Source organism: Oryzias latipes, chromosome 9, assembly GCF_002234675.1.
Source record: "Oryzias latipes chromosome 9, ASM223467v1".
In the NCBI taxonomy this organism is placed as follows: domain Eukaryota; kingdom Metazoa; phylum Chordata; class Actinopteri; order Beloniformes; family Adrianichthyidae; genus Oryzias; species Oryzias latipes.
Genome location: NC_019867.2, coordinates 26,120,643 through 26,142,198, shown reverse-complemented (window position 1 = coordinate 26,142,198; position 21,556 = coordinate 26,120,643). Strand labels below are relative to the sequence as shown.

The 21,556-nt window shown below is 38.0% G+C and overlaps 2 protein-coding genes across 4 annotated transcripts in view; both read right to left on the bottom strand.

The window, feature by feature from the left end:
• Positions 1 to 1,500, bottom strand: part of LOC101172250 (serine/threonine-protein phosphatase 2B catalytic subunit gamma isoform) — a 29,057-nt gene extending 27,557 nt beyond the window's left edge. The window contains exon 1 of one of the 3 annotated variants that reach the window (XM_011479569.3): positions 598 to 1,500. In XM_011479569.3, the coding sequence (XP_011477871.2) occupies positions 598 to 664 (67 nt within the window). In that variant the 5' untranslated portion in view covers positions 665 to 1,500. The remainder of the gene's footprint in view (positions 1 to 597) is intronic. The other 2 variants (XM_011479570.3, XM_011479571.3) reach the window with 2 other exon arrangements.
• Positions 1,501 to 2,586: 1,086 nt separating this feature from the next.
• Positions 2,587 to 21,090, bottom strand: vps37b (VPS37B, ESCRT-I subunit). The gene is made up of 4 exons (XM_004072776.4): positions 20,893 to 21,090; positions 15,320 to 15,491; positions 8,671 to 8,753; positions 2,587 to 5,046 (listed from the first exon to the last, which is right to left on the bottom strand). The coding sequence occupies exons 1-4, from the start codon at positions 20,995 to 20,997 to the stop codon at positions 4,564 to 4,566; spliced, it is 843 nt and encodes a 280-aa protein (XP_004072824.1). The 5' UTR covers positions 20,998 to 21,090; the 3' UTR covers positions 2,587 to 4,563.
• Positions 21,091 to 21,556: the final 466 nt, after the last annotated feature.

Genomic DNA, 21,556 nt, shown 5'->3' with positions numbered 1-21,556 from the left:
AGGACTCTATCCTGGTGCCCTTGGAGAGAAACATGGAAGTGCTTGCTGCTGCTGTAGTGGCTTTAGGTAACCAGATGGGAGGTTTCTGGCTGCAGGAAAGGGGACTGTGTTTCCCCCCTCGGGAGTTTCCCACAAACTAGGCTCTGATTGACCCACAGCAACAACTGGGAAACTCAAATGGCAATTTCAATGCCAAAAAATCTGTTTCCCAGCTGCCATAACCACATGTTTGGTGATCTAAAGCCAGCAGTCCCTGTTGTCAACAACATATTTGTAAGCAAACTAGCTATCTTTAACAGAAAAACGGCATACACCTGCAAAAAACATCAGTAGCCTTAGATAAAGTTATAAAATGATGTTCCAATTACATTAAGGATTCATGGGTATGTATCAACATGAATTACATGATAAATAGTATGAGGAAATGAGCCTTCACACTGCTATAATCATGTTATAATATATATGCCAGGCGGCAAAAGACAACTGGTCTCTTTTTTTTGTTTTTGCTTCCAAAATCTACAGGTGGCTAATATACGATCAGCACACCGCTGCAGAAAGTTCAAAGCCGTGTTTAGAAAATGAGAAATGTTGACTCACTTTTTATCGGTCGTTCTGTGGTGGACTGCTTCTCCTTGTCTTTGTTGTCTTTATCTTTTCCAGACATCGTTGTTTAGTTCAAACTCAGATCTTGTTTGATTTTCAGTCCAGTTCGTTCACAACTGAACTGGCGGACACCTCCGTCTGGTCTTTGACTGAGTTAAGGTCAGATGCACTCCTTTTTGTGTTTGTCCTTTTCTTTTCTTTCTTTTTTCTTTTCTTTTTTTTTTTATTCAGACGCAAGAAGCTAGCAAAGGAGATCCAGTTCTTGAAATTTGACAAGCTAGCTTTATGGCAACAGTTATGCTAACAATAACATTTAAAACTGAAATACTAAAATTTAAACAAAGTATTAAATTAAAAAATAATAATAAAAACGAAAACTAAAAAGTGCTACTGTGAAAAAATATCAAGTATAGCAAACAATACTACTTGGATATTACCCGGAGGTAGGCTGCCATCCACCGCTAATCCGATTTAGTTACTCTATTTCAGCTAATTAGCAAGCTAACATCTTCACGAATTGGCAATTCGCGGACCATGAATAAACCGCAACAATAGACTGGAGGCTCATTTTAAATGTAGCACTCGTTAATTGCAGAGGCAAAAAAGAAGAACACATCCACATATATGTCTAAATATATATATAAATATATATATATATATTTATTTTTTTTTTGCAAAAAAAAATCAAAGAAAAGGTAAGTAACCGCAGCTGCTAGATTCCTCTTTCGTGCACGTGCACGTAAACGGTGCAAGTCCTTCCGAGAAGCACGAAGCGTCTTGACAGTTTGTCGTCCTCCTCGGATTAAACTCTAATCTGACAGCGGGTGAGGACTGAGGGAGCAGCCAGCGGCGGATTTCCTACAACATGGTGGAAGCGATGTGACGTGACTATGGAAACGTGTCACGTGGTGCAAGAGGTGTGTTTAATAACAAACTCACCGGTGAGGTTACGACCCAACGATCGGGCTCAAACGCCGAAAATGAACGACGTAGATCGGGTTCACCAAAGCAGGACAACTGGTCGTGGATCCCACGTAAAATATTGTCACGTGCTGTGGAATAAATTCTGAATAAAGAATCTGAGACTGTCTTTGAAACCACAGAGTGAACGATTCATTACTGACCCGCTAGATGGCGCCCACGCCTCATATCCCGAAACCGTGAGAAAAGCACGGATGACAAGTCAATTATATTTAGTAACTTCAACATACCTCAACCTTTGTTGATATAGAATTTTGTTCTGCAAAACCAAAAGTTGTAAGCGGGCTAAAAAAATAACATTCAGCATTAATGCACAAAGAGGAACTTTTATTTTACCTGTGATATTAGGTGCAGAAGAAAACCTGACAGGTTTAGTAAAAAAATGTTAAAAACTACAGGCGTGATTAATCGACTTAATCAATTTATATTCCTACGATCCAACCAGATTGAAGTAGCAAGTTGTTAATCAAATCGTCCTGTACCATTATAAAATCCTCTCAAAATGAAATAAATCGTTTAAAATAATACTGGCAAGTACCATTTGCATTGAGACATGGTAGGTTTATTTTACTAAAATGTAAAAGCGACCACATGCCATCCCAGCGGACAACAATTTTATGAAGCTAAAATGTGAATGGATTTCCCATCAATCCTTGTTTAATTGTTTGTACACATTTAATTTACACTTGATTATCTTGCAAGAAATACAAGGAATGTGGAAAACTTCACCTGCACTGTTTGGTACCAGGTATTAATCTGAGTCACTCTGGTTGAATTGGAACCAAAATCGTATCAAAAACCACAAATTATGACACCGCAAATCGTTAAAATGATTTGTTACACCCCTAATTAAAGTACAGAGGATTTATACTTGTCCAGTGATCCATGAAAAACAACCTGGTATGTTGTAGTCTAGGCCAGACGGTTCCTTTAAAGTCATCTTTTTAAATTCCACTGGAAGCCATAAAGTGAAAAGGTGCGCTTAAATAATGTACTCTGATGAAAAATCATACAAAAAATTAGATTTATTGAACTCGAAAATAGCATGAAATTCCACTTAAACATTCATCATAAGTAAATACCTACAACTTTACAATGATATTATCACCAACCACATATAAAACCATGGATGCAGAGGAAGAGCTCAAACAAAAAGCAGCTCATTTGCTAAAATAAGACGGATTTAAAAGGATTCTTGAATTTGAACAACGTATAAAGGCCATGCAGAGAGGAGATTTTTCACTTCGCTGTTAGAAACGTTGGTTCACAGAAATGCTTCAGTTTGTTTGTCTTGTAGTTTTGACTGATTTGAGTCTTTGCCGTTCCTTCAGGTAAAATATCAAATATATGTCCACCTTTATTTCTAGAGCCCTGTTATTCTTTACAATAAAATAAAAAATAAAATACATATTTAATTACTTTTCAATAGATCCTCTTAAGACGAGAAATGTGTAATCATCAGGTATGTAGCCAGAGGAGTTCTCAAATCTTTGTTCTACCACTATTGAGAGGATGTCAGGCCCAAACCCTGACAGAATTATTTTTTTTTTTTAATCCATGAGCTGAACCTAAAATTAGTAGCACGCAAGTAAATTAAAAAGACAGATTTCCAGGAGTTGATACAGTTGGGTCTCATCTACAGCTGATCAACAGAGAAATATGGAGTCATCAGCAAACTGTGATCAATGTCACTTCAAGTGTAGGCACTCGTGGCTCTTCAATAGTGCACAGCAACAGCAGTCAAGAGAGAGAAAAATGGAAAGGAAAACGAATGAAGGAGTTCTACAAAAAAACAAAACAAAAAAAAAGTTACCGGAAAATGTTCCCTTCCAAAGCCAAACAGCAGACTTGAAGACTTCTGGCTTACGATTTACAGAGGAGTGTTCTGACATCACAAACAGATATGCAGGGTTAGACAATAATCTTACTAAACCTCATATTTACACGAAAGACCTAAAACGCAAACAGATGTGGGAAGTCTTTGGTGTTCAGTGCGACAAAACTGAACAAAACTATACAAAATGAGTGACATCCGAAACTTTGTTGGCATCATTTTCCTAGAACTTCCAAAGGATGGTGCTGGACATCATACACAGGAGTGCTGCATCACACGGAGGACATCACACATCTGGAGTGGGTTGTATGGCTATACATGAATCCTTCATATCAGGTAAGGCTTTACAGGCCTGCTCTTTGTTGCAGCGGTTCAGCTGTTGATCCTCTCAGCTCATGTGCCCTGAGATGGACCAGTCCCCAACTTAAGTCTATAAACACATCCACACAAGGAACAAGGGACACCAACCAAAGCCCTTCTCCTTGCTAATCATGCTAATCATTCTATCCTGGCTATAATAAACACGCTGCTAGTACTGCCCAATAGATGAATATGATGATGATGATGAAATTCAAATATCTATATGTACCTTGTGAATTTTGATTTTTTTTTTAAAAAAAAGGGGAAAAATCTATAGAGTCAAAGCGTCAATGCAGTTTTCCCTGAAAATATTCTGGGAAAAGATGTTTTTGACTAAACTGCACAGTAAGAAGGGTCTTACCTTGCTTGCATATATATTTCATCTGTAGATTGGTGTGCTGCAGAATACTATTTTAAATCCTTTTCTTTGAGACTTTTACTTTTAAAAGCTGAAAGAATAGATTTGAGGGTCTGACTCTCTAGCTGTTAAATGACCCACGTTATGACTGACAGCAATTGGAGAAAGACGAGGCCCTTATGCTCTCGATTTCTCTTTGACGGGAGCGTTGACCTAAGACAGAACTGAGCAACGACTCCATGGAGATTACTATAGATCTGCTTCAGCCGAGTGTGGCCCGACCAGCTGGTGGAGGCCTGCTTTCTTGTGTTGTGATTGGTCGTAAAACAAGAAAACAGATAAATTAGGAAAAACTGCTCTCAGAGCAGTTGCAGTTGTGAAAAGTCTCTGAAAAAAAACTGTCCTCCAAATGGCTAATTTGTTTTCTTTACTGCATAATGAAGCCAGGTTGCGGCGCCATGCCTGGTGCGGACCTCTGTGGCAGAGCAGGGGGGTATTGAGAGACGTAGTGGTTGGGGTATCCGGTGGGGATGTTGGGGAAAGGCTGGCCGGTCCGGGGAGGGATTGGTGGGTACGGTGAATAGAAGGCAGGAGACTGAGGGGCAACAGATGGAGCTGGGCTTAATATAGGGGCTGGCAGGGAGGGTGGAGGCGGTGGTTTCCTCCGTGGCTGGGCCACGGGAGAAGGAGTGCTGCTGTCGTTTTCGGTGAGGAGGGCGGGCTCCTGGGACACATCCTGAGATCGGGAGGACGAGATGGACATCTGAGGGAGCCCATGGCCCTTCTCCACCATCTCCTGCAGCTTCTCAATCTTCACGCGTCTTAAGTGGGCCAGCTTCCTCTTGCTCTGGTAGGAATCAATGAAAGAATCCAGGGTGATCTCGCCATCCATGAAGGAGTCGGCCATGTTCTGTTGAAAGAGACAGAAAGATATGGGACCGTTTTAACACGACTGGTTCTTTCAGGCAGATCAGCAATGAAAACAGGAAAAAAGCAGAACACAAAAACAAACTAAGCTGGTTACTTATTAAATGTTAAAGATTATTTTATTCATTTCTCCTCAAAACACTACATTTATATTACAAATGATTCATATATTTGTAAGCAAAAACCATAAAAATATAATTTTGTGATGCACTTACAAGCCATGTATTATTGAGATCATTTAAAATTTAGAGTCACTATTTACAGATACCAAATTATGAACAGAAGTGGGAACAAGAATGAATAAGTTAATAAGTATGTTTCATTGGGTATTAACTTGCAGACAAACAGTTGAACTTTTCAAAGAGTTTAAGTTGTGCATCACTGGTCACAACACTCAGGTGTCAGAAAAATACACTTTTGAAGGATCCTTAGAGCAAGTTTCTACAGGAAGTGTTTAAGTGACGCATTACAGATGCAGGGCTACTAATAAAAGTGAAGGTGTCAGTGAGTATTTGCAAGTAGTGTTTTCAAATCTTTTGTTGAGTTAGAACACTTAAAACTCAGATGTCAGAGAGGAAAACCTGGAGGTCGGTAATAAACAACTACCAATTCAACAACACTGAGGTACTTAAACATTTTGTTAATCACAAATTAAATGCCGACTGCACAAATGAATGTCAACAGTTGAATTTTTATCTGTGAGCCGACAGCTGCAATAGTGGGCAGTAAAGTAATCAATGAGAGAGCAGCCTTCAGCTGCTGCTAATGATAAGCAGCCATGTTAATGTGGAACCCAGACATTAAAAACAAGGTCAGTCCTGACTGAAACATTTATAAATGAGGGTGTTGTCCCAGGTACGTTTCCCCTGCCAGAATTTGTTTCCCCATGTAACAGCAGGACTTCTGGCATCGTTGCTTTGTTTCGTAGCACTTATAGTTTGCCCCAAAAAGCGGAAGAAGAAGGTGGACGTTTGTGACGTACTTTAGTCTGGGGCTTGTGGGAGTTTACTGTCAAATTTGGAATTTTTTCCCACATCATTTACGTCAAAACCAATAACAAGGGGGACGGATGCTGTCATGACGCTGATCCAGGCAGCCAGAATCTGTACCTCCCAATAATTTGCAGTAAAAGCAACAACATGAGGATAAAGTCAGTTTCAGAAATCATGTTTCTTATTCTAAATTAGTCAAACAAAAGTCGTTGTTTTTCTTTCTTTCTTTCTTTCTTTCTTTCTTTCTTTCTTTCACAAAAAGCTGTAATTTTACAAAAATATGTGGAGAACAATGCAAATAAGAAAATAAACTCCCAAGTTAACAAGTAAACATCCACCTTCTTTTTATGCTTCTTTTAGGCAAGATCTGAGTACTGCGAAACAAATCAACGATGCCAGAGACAGGGAACACATATCTTGGCACAAAAAGGGTAAAACAACATGGAGGTAAAATCTTTGAGACAAAAAAGCTTGTTTAAGTTCCAATTTTAAACTTCTAAACAGCAGCTGCAAAGAACTGGACAGAAATAATGACAGGTTTTCTGTTCTTGGTTGGTTTGGGATTATTTTCTTCTTCAACAGAGCCCCCCCCCCCAGTTGCATTTTATTTTATAGATTAATATTATGATAATGCATCTTTGTTACAGTTTGAATAAAATCAAAGACTGTGTTAAATCATATCAACACTTCATGTACAACAACATCCACATAATGTTCCTTTTGGGACGAATACACATGAGCATACATATTTACCGTCCAAATGCTTAAAAACAAAAACAAACGTTAAAGTTTCTGTTCTTCTGCAAAATATTGCTAATTGCTTCTAAATGTTTCCCACACGTTTAAACTGAGTGGTTTTGAATATATTTGTTGTCGTTTATTTTTCTTTATTTTACTCATTTACTGTTTTACACACCAATTTTGCAATTTCCGTCCCTTTTTTAAATAACGCAAACAGAAATCATGATGACACTCTTTTTAATTTATTGATACATTTACCAAATTTTAAAAAGTACAATATTTAATTGTTGTTTTTTTGGAATTACATTTATTGTAGCTACACATAACACAAATTGTAGCTAAAATTACAGCTAATTCTGCTAGATCTATTTCTCATTCAGCCTCCTAGTGCTGGCAGTTTTTAAATTTCAACAGTAAATTCTTTTGACGCAGACATAGATATGAATATTTGTAATATTTGGATGAGTACTTGTTGCATTTGATGATAACCCATAGCTGTCTTTAGTAGGTTGGTCAATCTCTCATCATCTGTCTTTAGAGTACGACTCCAATCCTCTTTTGAGCTGTTTTCAAAGCCTTCTCAGTGGTCTTGTAAATATGATTATGTCTTTTTTACCCAAAATAAAATAAAAACGGTCATTTTCTAGGACATAGTTTCTGCAGATCGGCAGTAGTTCACTAGAAATTCACCTTTGAGTTGTGGACAGATCTGTTGACGTGGAGCAACCCCACCCCCCAAATGTCACGTATAACTGAGAGCCATTTACACGCTCTCCTGCTAGCTTACAGCCCTTCACACCCGCCCAGCATATTTTCTACGTCACAACTACAATCTTTTTCAAATAGCATTTTTTTCACCTGCTCCTGGTTCACAGCTACTGTATACAAATAACATAATAATCAGAATGCAATTTTTACGCTTTCTTTATAGATGTCCTCCATCATGAAAAGAATGTCACAAGAACATGTTGAAAAAAATAACCAAAACACAATGGTATCAAAGTGGGTCTTTACACTTTTTTAAATTAACGTCATGTTTGCAATCGCAGGTGCTGGCTATCTGACATGATTTTACATTCAGCGCTTGGAGCAGATCTTCAGCTAGAAGTTTGCATTCTTCTTTTAAGCAGCATTTAAATCTTGTTAAACTGTACAGTTAAAAAAAAAAAAGTCATCAAAACCAGTCGTGTGAACTATGGATAAAAAGAGCAAAATGTCAAAGCTCCCATTTTTGAGAATGAATTCCTCCCACTCAAAAAAGTGACAAAGAAAGCTGTGTTCATTGATGTCTATAATGACGTCTACTATACATAAAAGAAAAAGATAAATGGACTTTCTTTAAAAATTCTCATGCAAAATCTGAACACCAACTGCCTTTTTCTCTTAAGCAAAATATAGCAGAACTAGTAATCCTCTAAAAGCTTAGAAATAGTTAACCAGGCATTACACCAGTTAACCACTAGGGGGCCTTGATTTGTTCTTTGTTGTGTGAGCAACCTTTATGCATGACTAGAAAGATATTTAGCTAATGTTTTACAGCGTGCTGCAGGTGGCTGATTACTAATTTAAATGGTGTTGACAGAATTAAGGAAACAAATAACAACTGAAAGACACTTTTCTGCTGTAAAATACAGACCTGTATTTCCAAAAACGAATTAAAAAAAAGTATACATCCTAGTTTGACTGTACTCTGCTGTACATTTAATAACTGCTGGAAACAAACAGGTCAGGTCAAGAACTGTGTTGCCCAACAGATATTTGACTTTGGAACAATGCAGCCTTTGCCCAAGCAGACGCCAACAAGTGGAACAGCAGATACATGATTCATCAGCTGCATGTGTGAGGTCAACTGTGTGGAGCTACAAAATACTCACTTCTGTCTCCTCTTCTATTTTTGCGCCCTCAGTCTGCAGCAGAGCCAGCAAAGTGTCCAGGGAGGTGTTTCCTGACTTGTGGTCTGTGAAGGAACAAGAAAAGACGAAAAACAAATGTAACTGAGACGGTATACAAACTAAATCTATTCATACTTTTCCCGTTTACTTTCTAAAAAAAATCAGTTGAAACTTTTAATGAGAACAGCCATTAATTTTAACAAAATCTTTGAGCTTTTGCATGTCGAAAAGAACCCAATGAATACACTTTATGCAGGACTCAAGGGGATATTTTGGTAAACATTCCAAGTGTAAATCTGCAACTGACCACAACTTTCCCAGAAATCCCATTTCTCTGATTTTTTTTTCTCTTGGTAACAAGAGGAGAAGTTTAACAGTTGTTTCCTGAAACTATTCAAACAGCTATAATGCCTGTTCTGGTGGGAACTAGCAACAGCTCAGCCGAGTCACCTGAAACCAGCTGGATCCGTCTGAGGAGGAGCAGTTTGCTTTCCGTTCTGAGAAAGGACTGAAAGTCAACACCGATGGGATTAGGGCTGCACAAACAGAGGGACACTCTGACACAGAGACCAAAGACCCAGCACAACTTCATGATCTCCACTGTAAACTTACCAACTGTGTACCAAACCCTAACAGAGTGCAGCAGATCCATTTCACAGAAGAGACTCCGGTCTAACCTGATCTGCTATTCTAGGCTTTTTGACATGCCAACCACGTGAACACAGAGGGTGGCAGGTTCATTTCTGAACCAGGTAAAAGAACTGTCCAGACCAGTATTGGGCTTTTTTTTTCTCCATTCAACATTTACATGTTTGCTTTTGAACATCTTTAGCTCTTTCAAACTATATTTACAATATATTTGTGAACAGTGACAGCTGGAAACCCGTAACAGCCGTACGGGTGCATGTGACTAACACTTAAGGATTTTCATCAAAACAATAATGGAGAATACAGGTTCCTCTCTATGAAGGCAGCCATTGCAATTCAGCAAAACGGCTTTGGTATTTTGAAAAAACGATCCATATAAAGGCATCACTGAATTATAGGCATTTAAAAAACCCTCAACAGGATACTGTCATCTCTGAGTTGTGTGGAAGAAATAAAATGTGAACAGTATACAAGTGTTGACACGGGTATAGTCTCTTTACTAGGGCTGGGTTGATAAAATTGATCAATCAATCTGAATCAATCTAAGCTTATAAATCAATAATCGACCCATGAAAGAGGTCGATCTTTTCTGCCTTTCCTTTTCAGGTGACCTAATGCAAAACAACAGAAAGGCAAAGTCTGTTAGCTTAATGCTAACACATAATGGACAACGCTGAGCTTCTTTTGTCAGCATATTTTTTCCCCCAATTATATTACACAATAATTCCACAATAAACTTGAAACTGTACAAAATTCCAAATAATAATTTTTAAAGCAAAGCAAGCATAGAGATCAAAACGTTTTTATGTTTTATAACAAAGATCAATAGTGCATCTATGAAAGAAAAATTTATAAATCCAAAATTTAAAATAAGGAAAAGATCAAAATAATGTTAAAAAATCTATTTAAAAAAAAACAGCAAACCTCCCTGAAACTACCAGTGTTGCAATGATTTACAGTATTCCCTCGCTTTATTAGGGTTCATTGTTCGTGGTGTCGCCATTTGGCAATTTTCTTTCAGTACAACTTTGCATGCTTTTTTTTTCTAAACAGCACACTGTGTTCTGCGTCCTGATTGGCTGTTGATCTTGTCAATCAACTTCTTCGGTGCCATGTCTCCTGTACAGAGACGCGGCACGTGCAGCTTTTCAGAGATCTGAAATCTTCACTCGCCACCAGATCGTTTTCATTCTAATACTGAACTTCTTTTTCTATGACGGTTTGAACTTTGAGAGTTTGGACAAGAGAAAAAAGTGTGAAAATGTTCATGTCTATCCGGTTCTTTTTCTAACCTCTTAAGGCCTGGCATTTACATGTATAGACTTCACATTTTGGGTTGTATTACTACAGTAGTTAACTGGGGCCCTGTCAAAGAGAAATAAAAAAGGATCAGTTCTTAAGGGGTTAAATCCCTTCTTCCACAGCAGCGTCTCAGTCGTCTTTCTGTCTGTCGGTAGCAGGAGCCCGCCATTCTCATTAAAAAGAAACAAAAACCCTCTATTTTCTCTGTTAAAATGCTTTTGTAAGTCACTGCTTGTGTTAACCCAATAGAGACACTTGCTGTAAGTTTAAAAAAAAAACGTTTTTAAAGAGTTATTGATCACAGAAGTCCAAATCTGTGAAAAACTCACAAGATAAGTTTAACTCAGTGCTTCTCAATTATTTTTTGCAAGGCACCCCATTGGAGAAAGAAAATGTTGGACAGTAAAAATGATTTTTTTTCTAAATGATCGATTGTTTATTCATGATCTCTTAAAGTGCAGCTGTTTTACTGCATTACCTGCTGTCTTTATGTCAAATACTGACACAAACTAAACGACAGGCAGACACAAAGAATACATTTATACATTAGTAGACATTAATAGTCATTAATGAAGAATGACAATATTATAATGAGTTTTTGAAATATCGTAATCAAAAAGCACGTGATGATCCTGGTGTTGCGCAATAGAGGCTGTGCTCCGTGCGCCGTTCCACCTCGCAGCCTGAGCCCACTACCTTTTCCTGCTCAAAGACAGGAGCGTGCAGCTGCAGAGACTGCAATTCACAGTTTCAGGCTGTTCCAAACACTGTGATATAACACATGAACCAATAGTGGCGCTGATTTCCAAGCACTGAGCCGCCACCGTCCCCCGTTAAATTTGCATCCTGGGAAATTGCCGTATTGCCTGTGTCTAAATCCACTACTACTGCGTGCCCCCCCTGGCATCGCATCGGGGCGCGCCCCATTGTTTGAGAAGCACTGGTTTAACTGAACTGTTTTGGTGCACCTCCTGCTCAAACTACCGCTGCAATAAAATGTGGTGAGCCGTTCATGAAAAGCCAACTTCTAGTAGAGTATTTGTCTGGAATGATAAGCTTAAAATTTAAAAGCACTGATCGTAATAAGAATAAATTAAATGTCCGTTCCCTGATCGGGCTACAACATTCGATTTCGATCGATTCATCCACCACATGATCGGGCCTGATTTCCAATCACGTGATTGGATCGGGACAATCCTGGACAAAAAGAAAATCAATACATTCAGTTATTTAAATTGATATAAAGAGCTTTGGTGACTTGTTAGCATGTTGTTTATGCTATTGTTATCTTAATATATGCTCATATGTTGCACTGATATCCTAGATTTCTTCTTATAGTATTTCTTCTGTAGTAAAGTGTGCATATTTTCAGTCTATTATTGTTATCTCTTCTGTTATCATTTGCCTTTCAAGATGAAATGTACTTTCTTTATCCCATATTTTTCTTAAATAAATATGTCCCAAAAGTGCAACTTATACTCCATTGTGACTTAAATGTTACTTTTTCTTCATCATTACGCATTTGTTGGCTGCTTCAACATCCTCCAGAGCAACGTCTAGTCTGACAAAATACAGTAAATCAGTTCTAAACAGTTGTGGGTCAGTGCTCTAAGCTGCAAGGATTGTAACAAAAAGCGTGCGTTTCTCTGCATATGTAATAATACTCTGATGGCTTCACACCTACATGTTAGAAACAATCAAATGCTAAACCGTCTAGCACAGTACGACTAGCTTGTTAATCCAACTTGTCAATGTTTACATTTTTCTTGAGTTTGTAATAAAATGTATAAATTGTCCAGCATTTCCTTGTCACTCATTTGACTGACACTGGTGTAATGTGAACCTTTCAGCCTCATAGTTTACTCTTCACCTCTATGCAAACTCCGGCCCTCCATCCACACAAAGCCGCAGCTCTTTGGGTGAGCCAAGAAAACACTAAGTACAGTCCTTGCTAGAGATTATGAGACACCTATTTTAGTTTTACAAGTGCACTCTGTACTATTAAGTGCTGTTTTCCCACAATTCAGAGTTTAGCAGTCTCATCATCCTCCTGTCACACACTGATAGTTACACACAACCTGTTTGGCAGAAGGCTGGTTCAGTGTGACTAAGTGCCCTAAGAGAAAAGGAACAATGTAAGAGATAGAAACTGTCATTTTATTGTTGTGGACAGAAAGAGTTTTTTTTGCAGATCCATGCACTTATTAAATGAGCTATTTCTACAACTGCATGTTAACCACAAAACTAGATATTGTACACAAAAGCTTTCATCTAGGTCAAACAGCTACTTTTCTCTGGCTATGAACATAACTGTCCCTCCCAGCTGCTCAACAGCAAATCCAAAACTAGGACAGCTACTACATAAAAATGGGGGGGCAGGCGAGGGAAACACTGGGTAACCTACATTGCCTGAAAAACATTGCTTGGCGTCAAACAAAAACATGCCGAGTTGATGAACTTGAAGAGGGTGTTTAAATTCTGATTCATGTTGTTTGCCATAGCTTTACTATAAGCAATAGAGATAGCAAGCAGCATTTGTCCCCGCAAAGGTCCTCTTGCCTTCCAATAAAGGAGATGCAAAGCTCAAACCTCTGTGAGCACAACAAAATACAGAGCAGCTGGCGTGTCTTGGTTGGTGAAGCTCTGCCGCAAGAAGGTCACAAGTACTGCCACTCGGCCTTCTTCTTGTTGTGAATGGGATGAGAACACGGAAACACAGGAAGCTAGATCCTGAGGCTGATTCAGCTTTTGAAACTGGTTAAACAGGTCTTTGTACCATCGAGTGACATCAAGAGAGAGAGCCAGAATCCCTTCTTCCTTCCATCTTCTGGTGTTTATGACTGGTGTCTTGACAAATGATTCGTTTCAAACGTCAATCACTCAGTAAAAATACATCTTAAACTACATGTTTCCAGATTATTGAGTTGAAACCTTTAACTTCTAACGTGAAAACAATTTAGAACGAAATGCTTTAAAGAATATTAAAATAGCAAATTTTATAGTACAAAGCAGGTGAATCTGGACAGGTTTATGTTTGTACTAGGCCTGCACAATAAATGGCCTTTATGGATTTGACCAATCAGATGGGGGCCTTTTATGTTCACCTCTTATGTAGACTAGGGTCATTTGGAGTGCAATTTAAGTTATGTTGACGCTTATTTAAACTAAACTGTTGCAGTGAAATGGAAATGTTTTTAGTTGTTTTGATTATGTATCGCAAGTTATTTCGTCATCGCAATATTGATCACTGATATTGCAAATCGCGGATTTTCCTCATATCGTGCAGCCCTAGTTTGTACCATAGATACTTTTATGTGATCTCATACATTTATATCCATCCATCTTCTACTGCTTCTAAGGAGCTAGGTCAAGGGGCAGCAGACTAAGACGTCCAGACCTCCCTCTCCACAGAAACCGGGGAAACCTTGAGGCGCTCAAAAGCCGTCCAAGAAACATAGTTCCCCCAGCAATTGAATGTCTTTCCTGAGGTCTACTGCCAAAGCAACATGCTAGAAATACAGTCCAGACCAAAAGTTTGGACACACCTTCCCATTCATTTGAATGAGATGTGTCCAAACTTTTGGTCTGTACTGTACCTCCCAAACAAAGTATCCAAGAGACGTCCAAGAAACCTTCCACAGAAGAATAAAAGCATCAGCTTATTTGGATCGTCTTCAATCGTTTCTGCACTAATAACTTCACCTTACACCTACAGAAAACCTCCAATTATGTAATAAAATAGGGAATCAAATATTATGAAAAAGTTTGATGATTTGAGATGGATGACGTCACACTCTTCAGATCACTATAACATTTAATCAAATATTTTCAAACACCTGAAAAGGTTTAATGAACAATCGAGACGTTTTTCAATCTGTATTCATGGGGAAATCGGGAGATTTGACAATTATCCAGACTATAACTGAACATAAAAAAGTACTAGAACATAATAAAGTAATTGCAATAAAAGCTAAAAATAACATATTTAAAAGGAAAAAAACAGAAACGACTGCTGCTGCTGCTTAGTGGCTTTTATGTTGGTAATTTAAGCCCCAGAATTTATGTTCCAGAGTCTGACGGAAGAAACAAAAGATAAAGAATTTAGTATGATCAAATTATTTAGGGATCATCGTATCTCTGTGATTGATTGGCCAACAAACGTACCTGTCCTGAACCATAGATCATCAAGAAAATCAAAATATTTCAAAACCAACAACACAGCACAGCTGAAATCTGCGCTCAGAACAAACGTGGCTTCCAGAACACCACAGCAATTCCACAGACTGAACACCTCTATACCACACTGCATGTTTGTAGAAGAAATGCAAAAGAGATCCCAAAAAAGTAAAGCTTTCCGAGTTAATATATGAAAAAAAGTGTTTTAATTACTCATAGTTTGTAAAGAAAAAGAAAATTCACAGAGATAACGAAATAAAGACTTTTGAGCTGTTAATTATCAAAGCTGAAAGAAAAAGAAACACTGTTTTATGAAGTTCCCATTTTTTAAATACATTTATAGGAAATATATAGTGTTTAAATAATCACAAACCATGGTGAAGACAATCATTCTTTAGTTTCTGGAAAACAGTAGACGTGGATGTTCTGCCATATTAAAACATAGCATTGCTCAAACAAAGACATCAAACTGCCTGTTTGTCCTGTGATCAGTGTGCTGCTGTACCTAGAGTGGACTTGCGGAGCTGAAAGGACTCAAATCTCTCCTGCAGACACCTGTAGTGCTTGGTCAGGTCCTCCTTCTTGTGTTCCAGGCTGGGCTGCAGAGCTAGATTTTGCTCAGCCAGGGTCCGATTGTTGACCAGGGTCTTCTCCTTGTTCTGCTGGACCTCCTGCATCTTCAAAAAGGAAAGCAAACCATGTCAGTCAGCCACAACACAATCCTCATCGGGTGAAGCAGCATTAAAGACGGTAAAAATTCAGAGGAAAAGCACAGCTGTAGTTTCCCATGAGTCTTTTCCCCAGTATATTGATATTATATATACCGTTTTCACAATATTTAGCCTCAGTTTCACATGACCTGTCTACTGCACATAACTGGGGGGGTGGTGCAAATCTTTCTGAAGTCTTCACAAACAAAAGTTTGACAAACGCTAAAATGAAAAAACGCTACTGCTGTAAAAATGTTGCAATAAAGACTAAAACAAGACCCCTGCAGAACATTATGCCCAGTAAACTGCAGATTTGCAGTTTTGAACATATTTTCTTGGGGTTCCAGTTTTATGAAAATCTCCATTATGCTAAACTGACATTTTTCCAAACATGAAATGTGGGAAAAGTGAGAAGAACAGCAGTGTGAACAGTACAAGGGTACTAAATAAAGAATAACTGTCCTGTTTATTATCCAATGAGTCATCTCCCACTCCAGGCCAAGTCTGCAGAATGCTGAGAATATATTGCAAGTACAACTTACACAACTGTTTTGGAAAAATCTGGCTTTGCAGTAAAACTTGTATAAAAGCAGAAAGAAGTAATGTATTGCATTTTTACAAAAACTGAAATTTGAACTTCACCTGCAAAATAAGGCCATTCTCTTTCTGATCACAGTTTCACTAGAGAAACAGAACTTTAGTTTATCATCACTAACTGCATCTGTACTGACAGACGGAGCATAGACTTATATGTATGGAAGATGAACCTCATTGCTGCCTTCTTTCCATAAATACTCAAATAATCCCAAGAAATACAGGTTAAGCGTTTTTCAGGGAAAACCACAAATGCTTAAAAAAAAAAAAAAAATGCAACAAGCTACATACCAGGCACCATAACAAATAAAAAGAAAGCTTTACTGATTTGTAGATGCATTTCTATTAGCCTGCACAATAAATCGCAAATTTATTCTTATCACAATATCAGGCTGGGCAATATGCATATTGCAAAAGTTGGCAAGATTGCAATAAATGGTTACCTTAAATGTGCTAAAACAATCTTATGGCAGCTTGAAGTATTTACTGAATTAAATAAATCCCTTTATGCATTTGACCAATCAGATGGAATCCTTTCATGTTAGATGTTCACCTCCTATGTACTACACTAGGGTCATTTGGAGTATAATTTCAATTATGTTGACTCTTATTTAAATAAACTGCTGCAGTGAAATGGAAATGAGGTTTTTGGATGTTTTGCTATTTTCTCATGTATCGCAAATTATATCGTCATCGCAATATCACGAGTTTTCCTGATATCGTGCAGCCCTAATTTCTATACTCAACTCCTCGCTACATTTCCTTTACTCAGTGTAGATTCATTATCTAGCCGTATACAGTACAAAACCACATTAATATAGATACATTCTGTTTTGCTTTAGGCCCCATAAAAACTGCCCCATTATACTTCAAAATACATTTTTTTCAGTCGCTTTAGTACAATTCTCAGATCAGAATTGAAGTTTGCAAATACTTGTGTGCATTTCTCAAAACAATTTGTACAAACAGCAAAAGACGATGGATTTCTTGCAAAAGCCTGTAACTTCTTTAAAATCTTTAGTTAATCTCTCAAAACTAAGTCTTTATGTCATTGAACATGTCAGTGCCATCAGAATGTCAAGTCCTTGTGCCATTGTCTACGAACAAGACAGTCAAATGATTTAGTCATGTTGTCAATATAAGTGTGTACTTTAGAGGGAGTTTCTGATGTAAACTATGGCTAAAGTTTTGATGACAATTATTGTAAAATGTAAGTTACACCTTTTTTGTTTGATTGCAAGAGACTGGACAAGATTCCCATTTACACTTTTATTGTTCATATTGTAATTTGTTGACACTCCATGTCATACCAACATAGAAAAAACCCACTGCAAACAGTAACACAAAGGGAAGAAAAAGATAGGACAACATTCTGTACAACAGTCCAGGCAGTGCAGTAGGAATTGATGTGGTCTTCCTACACCTCTTGTCGTTCCTGTATGTTAGGCCACAAATTCTCATCCACATCACAGCGAATATCCTCTCTTGCAATGCAGTGAAATATGTTTGTCACATTATGACAACTTGGTCAACCATTTTGCAGTTTATGACTTATACGATGAACTAATGACTATGTGTTTTGAGGAGTAAGACTATTGCACAGTGAACTATATAATACATTTTGATCAACATGACATAAACAATTGATAATGTAGCAAAGAGCAGATAATTGTACATAATCATTTGCATGGATGTACCAAAGCAATTGCAACTTGTTCAAAGAAGTGAGAAACTGCTTATATGATGTGCAGAAGTGACAGCATGATGTGAAGGTTGAACAAATAAATATTTTGGGAATTTCATTCTGATCCAAGAATTGTACTAAAGCCACTGAGAAAAACTGTAAATAAGACATTCTTTCTACATGACAGGCATTATATATTGTCTAACTATAAGATTCTACGGTGATGTTGACAACCCAAGTCCACCACATCCCACATTCACAGTGCAGTCTTTCAGTAGAAATCAATACAAACATGTCTCCCATTTCAAACTTTATTTATTTAAAAAAAAAGAGCTTTTCATACCTTACGCAGCTTAAAAAATGTACAAGAGGCTTAGTTTGAATGCTAATCCAAAGATGAGCATAAATTAGGGGCAACATGTGATTAAGCACTAGGAGACAAGAGTGGCTTTCCTGTCCAGAGTGTACCCAACCGTAGCCAGGTGGGACAGGCTCCAGCAGCCAAGTGATTCAGCTGGACCAGAAAATGGATGGGCGGAGGAATTATTTCTGACTTTTATCAAAGCTGCCATTTCAATACATCTTTGGTTTCTAAACATATCCTTAAAGGCCACATACAGATTGAATTTCCTTTTTTTCTCTTCCTTTTTGTAATTTTGCAAATGAAATAAATACCATTTCTGCAAAATGGTAGGAGCGATTCCATCACCAAATCCTGACCTTCTGACCCGTCAATCCTGATTCTTGGTTTTTCACAGAGATCTCTGCAGTCCAATTGACTGTAAAGTTAGGAAATACTGTTTGAAGCGCTCTGGCAGATCTTGAAGAAACTGCTCAGTCCTCGGAACATAGATATAGAGAGGACACAACTGGCCTCTGAAACCGAGCAATCACAGCTGTGGAATACGCTGTGAAATTGAAAGTGACAAAGCCAAGAGGAACAGTAACCATTCTATCATACACTTTCTGTCCAAAAGGATGCAGGTACTTCTGTTCTGAAGCTGAAAAAACATCAGTTGACAGCAGATCCGATTTTAGCTGAGAGCATGGCAACAAGAATAGAGAAACAGTTCTTAATGCTGTCTTTTGATCTCAAATGACAAATGTTTTCATATCAGAAGTCATCATGTGTTATCAACATACTTTTGAAGAAATGCTATGTCAGACAGTAGTAACCAAGCTTGTTTTATTTACCAAATATGGACGAAGGCAAACATGCAAATAAAAGCCGGAAATCCATATGCAGATTCCTGAAAAATAGCAATAATGTATTTTTTGAATCAAAAGGCTCACCAATATGGTCATATCACATATATTACTACACTACCCAGAATCCCTTGAGGGGCCAAGAGACAAGCAATTGAGACACTCAACATTGCTCAGTTGTTACACAAAATAGAAAGCAATACTCTCCTTTTAACGTCATGATGCTGAGACATAGCGTTAATCCCTACCAGGTCCTCATCAAAGAACAAGTGACATTTAAAAAGCCATTAAAAGCGACAGTATACAAAGAAACAGGGTGTACTGCATGTAAACAGATTTAGCAAGTATGTATTTGCATTATTCAAAACAACAATGTGCTGCAGTCCGGGGCTTTTCAAAACGAAACCATTTCAGAGCAGTGATATGCAATTGTCCGAGATCTTCGTGGGCTGCGGCAGTAAACTCAATTCTTCATATAAATCTCAATATTGACTGTTTCCAGTCAGCAACTTGGAAAATTCCATGACTGGCTTCGGCCAATATACCTGACGGACTGTTTTGTCCCTCCTATAATCTTATGACGAACATGATACAGCAGATAGCGAGTGAGTCACTGCATTAAACGCCTCCCTCCTCCTCTCATAACCAATAGGTCGAGGGAATACGAAAGCATGGAGACAGCCGGTGTGGGACTTAAACAGAAGAAACTCACAAGATAAAAGCCCTGCACCGTGTTCTTCTCACTTTTACAAGCTCCAGCATAACCCAGTCACTCACATTCACACATAAAGTAACTTTACAATGGCGTTTCTATGTGAACAACATAGTCATTTTGAGTGATTTGGAAAACAAGTCTCTGCTGCTGCAGAAATGAACTGAAACGTGGCCACTTCAGTCATTGTTCCTGCTCCACGACAACAGATAAGACCAATTTGTTTGATGAAGAAAGTAATTGGTGAAGTTTTCCCAAAGGGCTTTGCAGCAACAAGAACAAGGCGTGTGATGGGGAAGCTGTACTAACTGTAGGGACCAGCTCAGGCTGTTGGAGCAGCACATTATGACAGCAAAAGACCAAACTGGACAAGGAAATGGGCAGCAGCAACATGTGAAGTCAAATTACATATTAAAAAAAAAAACTCGTCTGTAGCTTTCCTTTGCAATCCTTTTAATAGACTGAGGCTTTTCAGTGACTAATCATTGCTTATTATACAGAGGAAAAACATCAAATGAGTCAAACGACCTGTATTCAAGGGCAATTTGGCTAACTTTTCAAAAGAGTTCAAGACTAGCTGGCTTGTCAGTTAACGAGGTAATTCAGTAACTTCAATATTCACTTTTAATCCCCAAAGAAAGAACGTGTGTTTAATTTGTCTAGTTATGTAAACGTGTGAGTTAGCATGAATGATGGGAAAGGGTCCTTCCGTCTTGTTACGTCACTGTGTACCTGTGCTAGGAGGAGTAACCAGTCTATGTTTGGGGAATTCAGTTGTTTGCCGATGTTGAAGCTAAGCTAACAGCCAAGACAATATTCTGTGGCCGTGAAAGAGTGCGGTTTTCCGTACACACGGCCAAATAGTTACAAGTTTCTATTCTGAAGGGCCGTCTAGGAGGAACGATCCTCAGCAAACTGAAAATCCTCAGCTAAACTTGCTCAAATGCCTCCCAGTATCTGTTATTATTAGCGTAATTATAATACTCTAATTCTGTTTTCTTCGTTTGTCGTCGATTTTAACCTAACTTGGATTTCAGGTAATCTGAAAATAAGGAAACAAACAAAGCAAAGTCTTAAGATAAGGGGAAAACAACAACAAAGCGACCGAAGGAAGGAGAAAAAAAGAGTAACTAGCTAACATTGACTATGGAATAGCCAGTGACTTTGCTTACCTCGTCCATCTCCTGTACCATTTTCGTTAATTTTTCGTCGTCTTCAAGTATTTCGTTGAGCTGAGTCATCGTGTAACCACTGAACTTGTTGTAAAAACTGGACATTTTTGCGGTTATTTTGTGCTCGCGCTCGCCTATGTTCCCTCTGTTCGCCTCCCAGGTTGTGACAGCTGACTGCGCTTCCCTTACAGGAAGTAGAGGACACTGGGCCCTGCGATGCCTTCAAGTACTCCCAATAAAAGTTGGATTTATTAAAGATGATCCCTTTTTAGTAGCTCACACTGTTGGGATGTGAAGTTTGAAATTTAAATAATACAACAATTGGGCCCTAGTTTGCACCATGAAAATAGCTCATATACATCTAATAGTTTAAAAATGATGGTAAATTATTTGTCAATACAATGTAAAAAGTTAGATTTAAATACCTTATAACTTAAGATGTCTGGTAAGATTTTTTTTCTTTAACTATTTGAAGTGTCTGATGTATTGGTGGAGGTTTGTTTATGTAAATAATACATTTCTTGGGAATATTGCATATACCTCAAAAGCATTAAAACAACATGTATATAGAATATAGATATAGCTTTTTCACATTATTATTATGAAAACAACATAAAAGCATAAGAAATCATGAGCAAAAAAATTAGAATCCCTCTCTGATAAT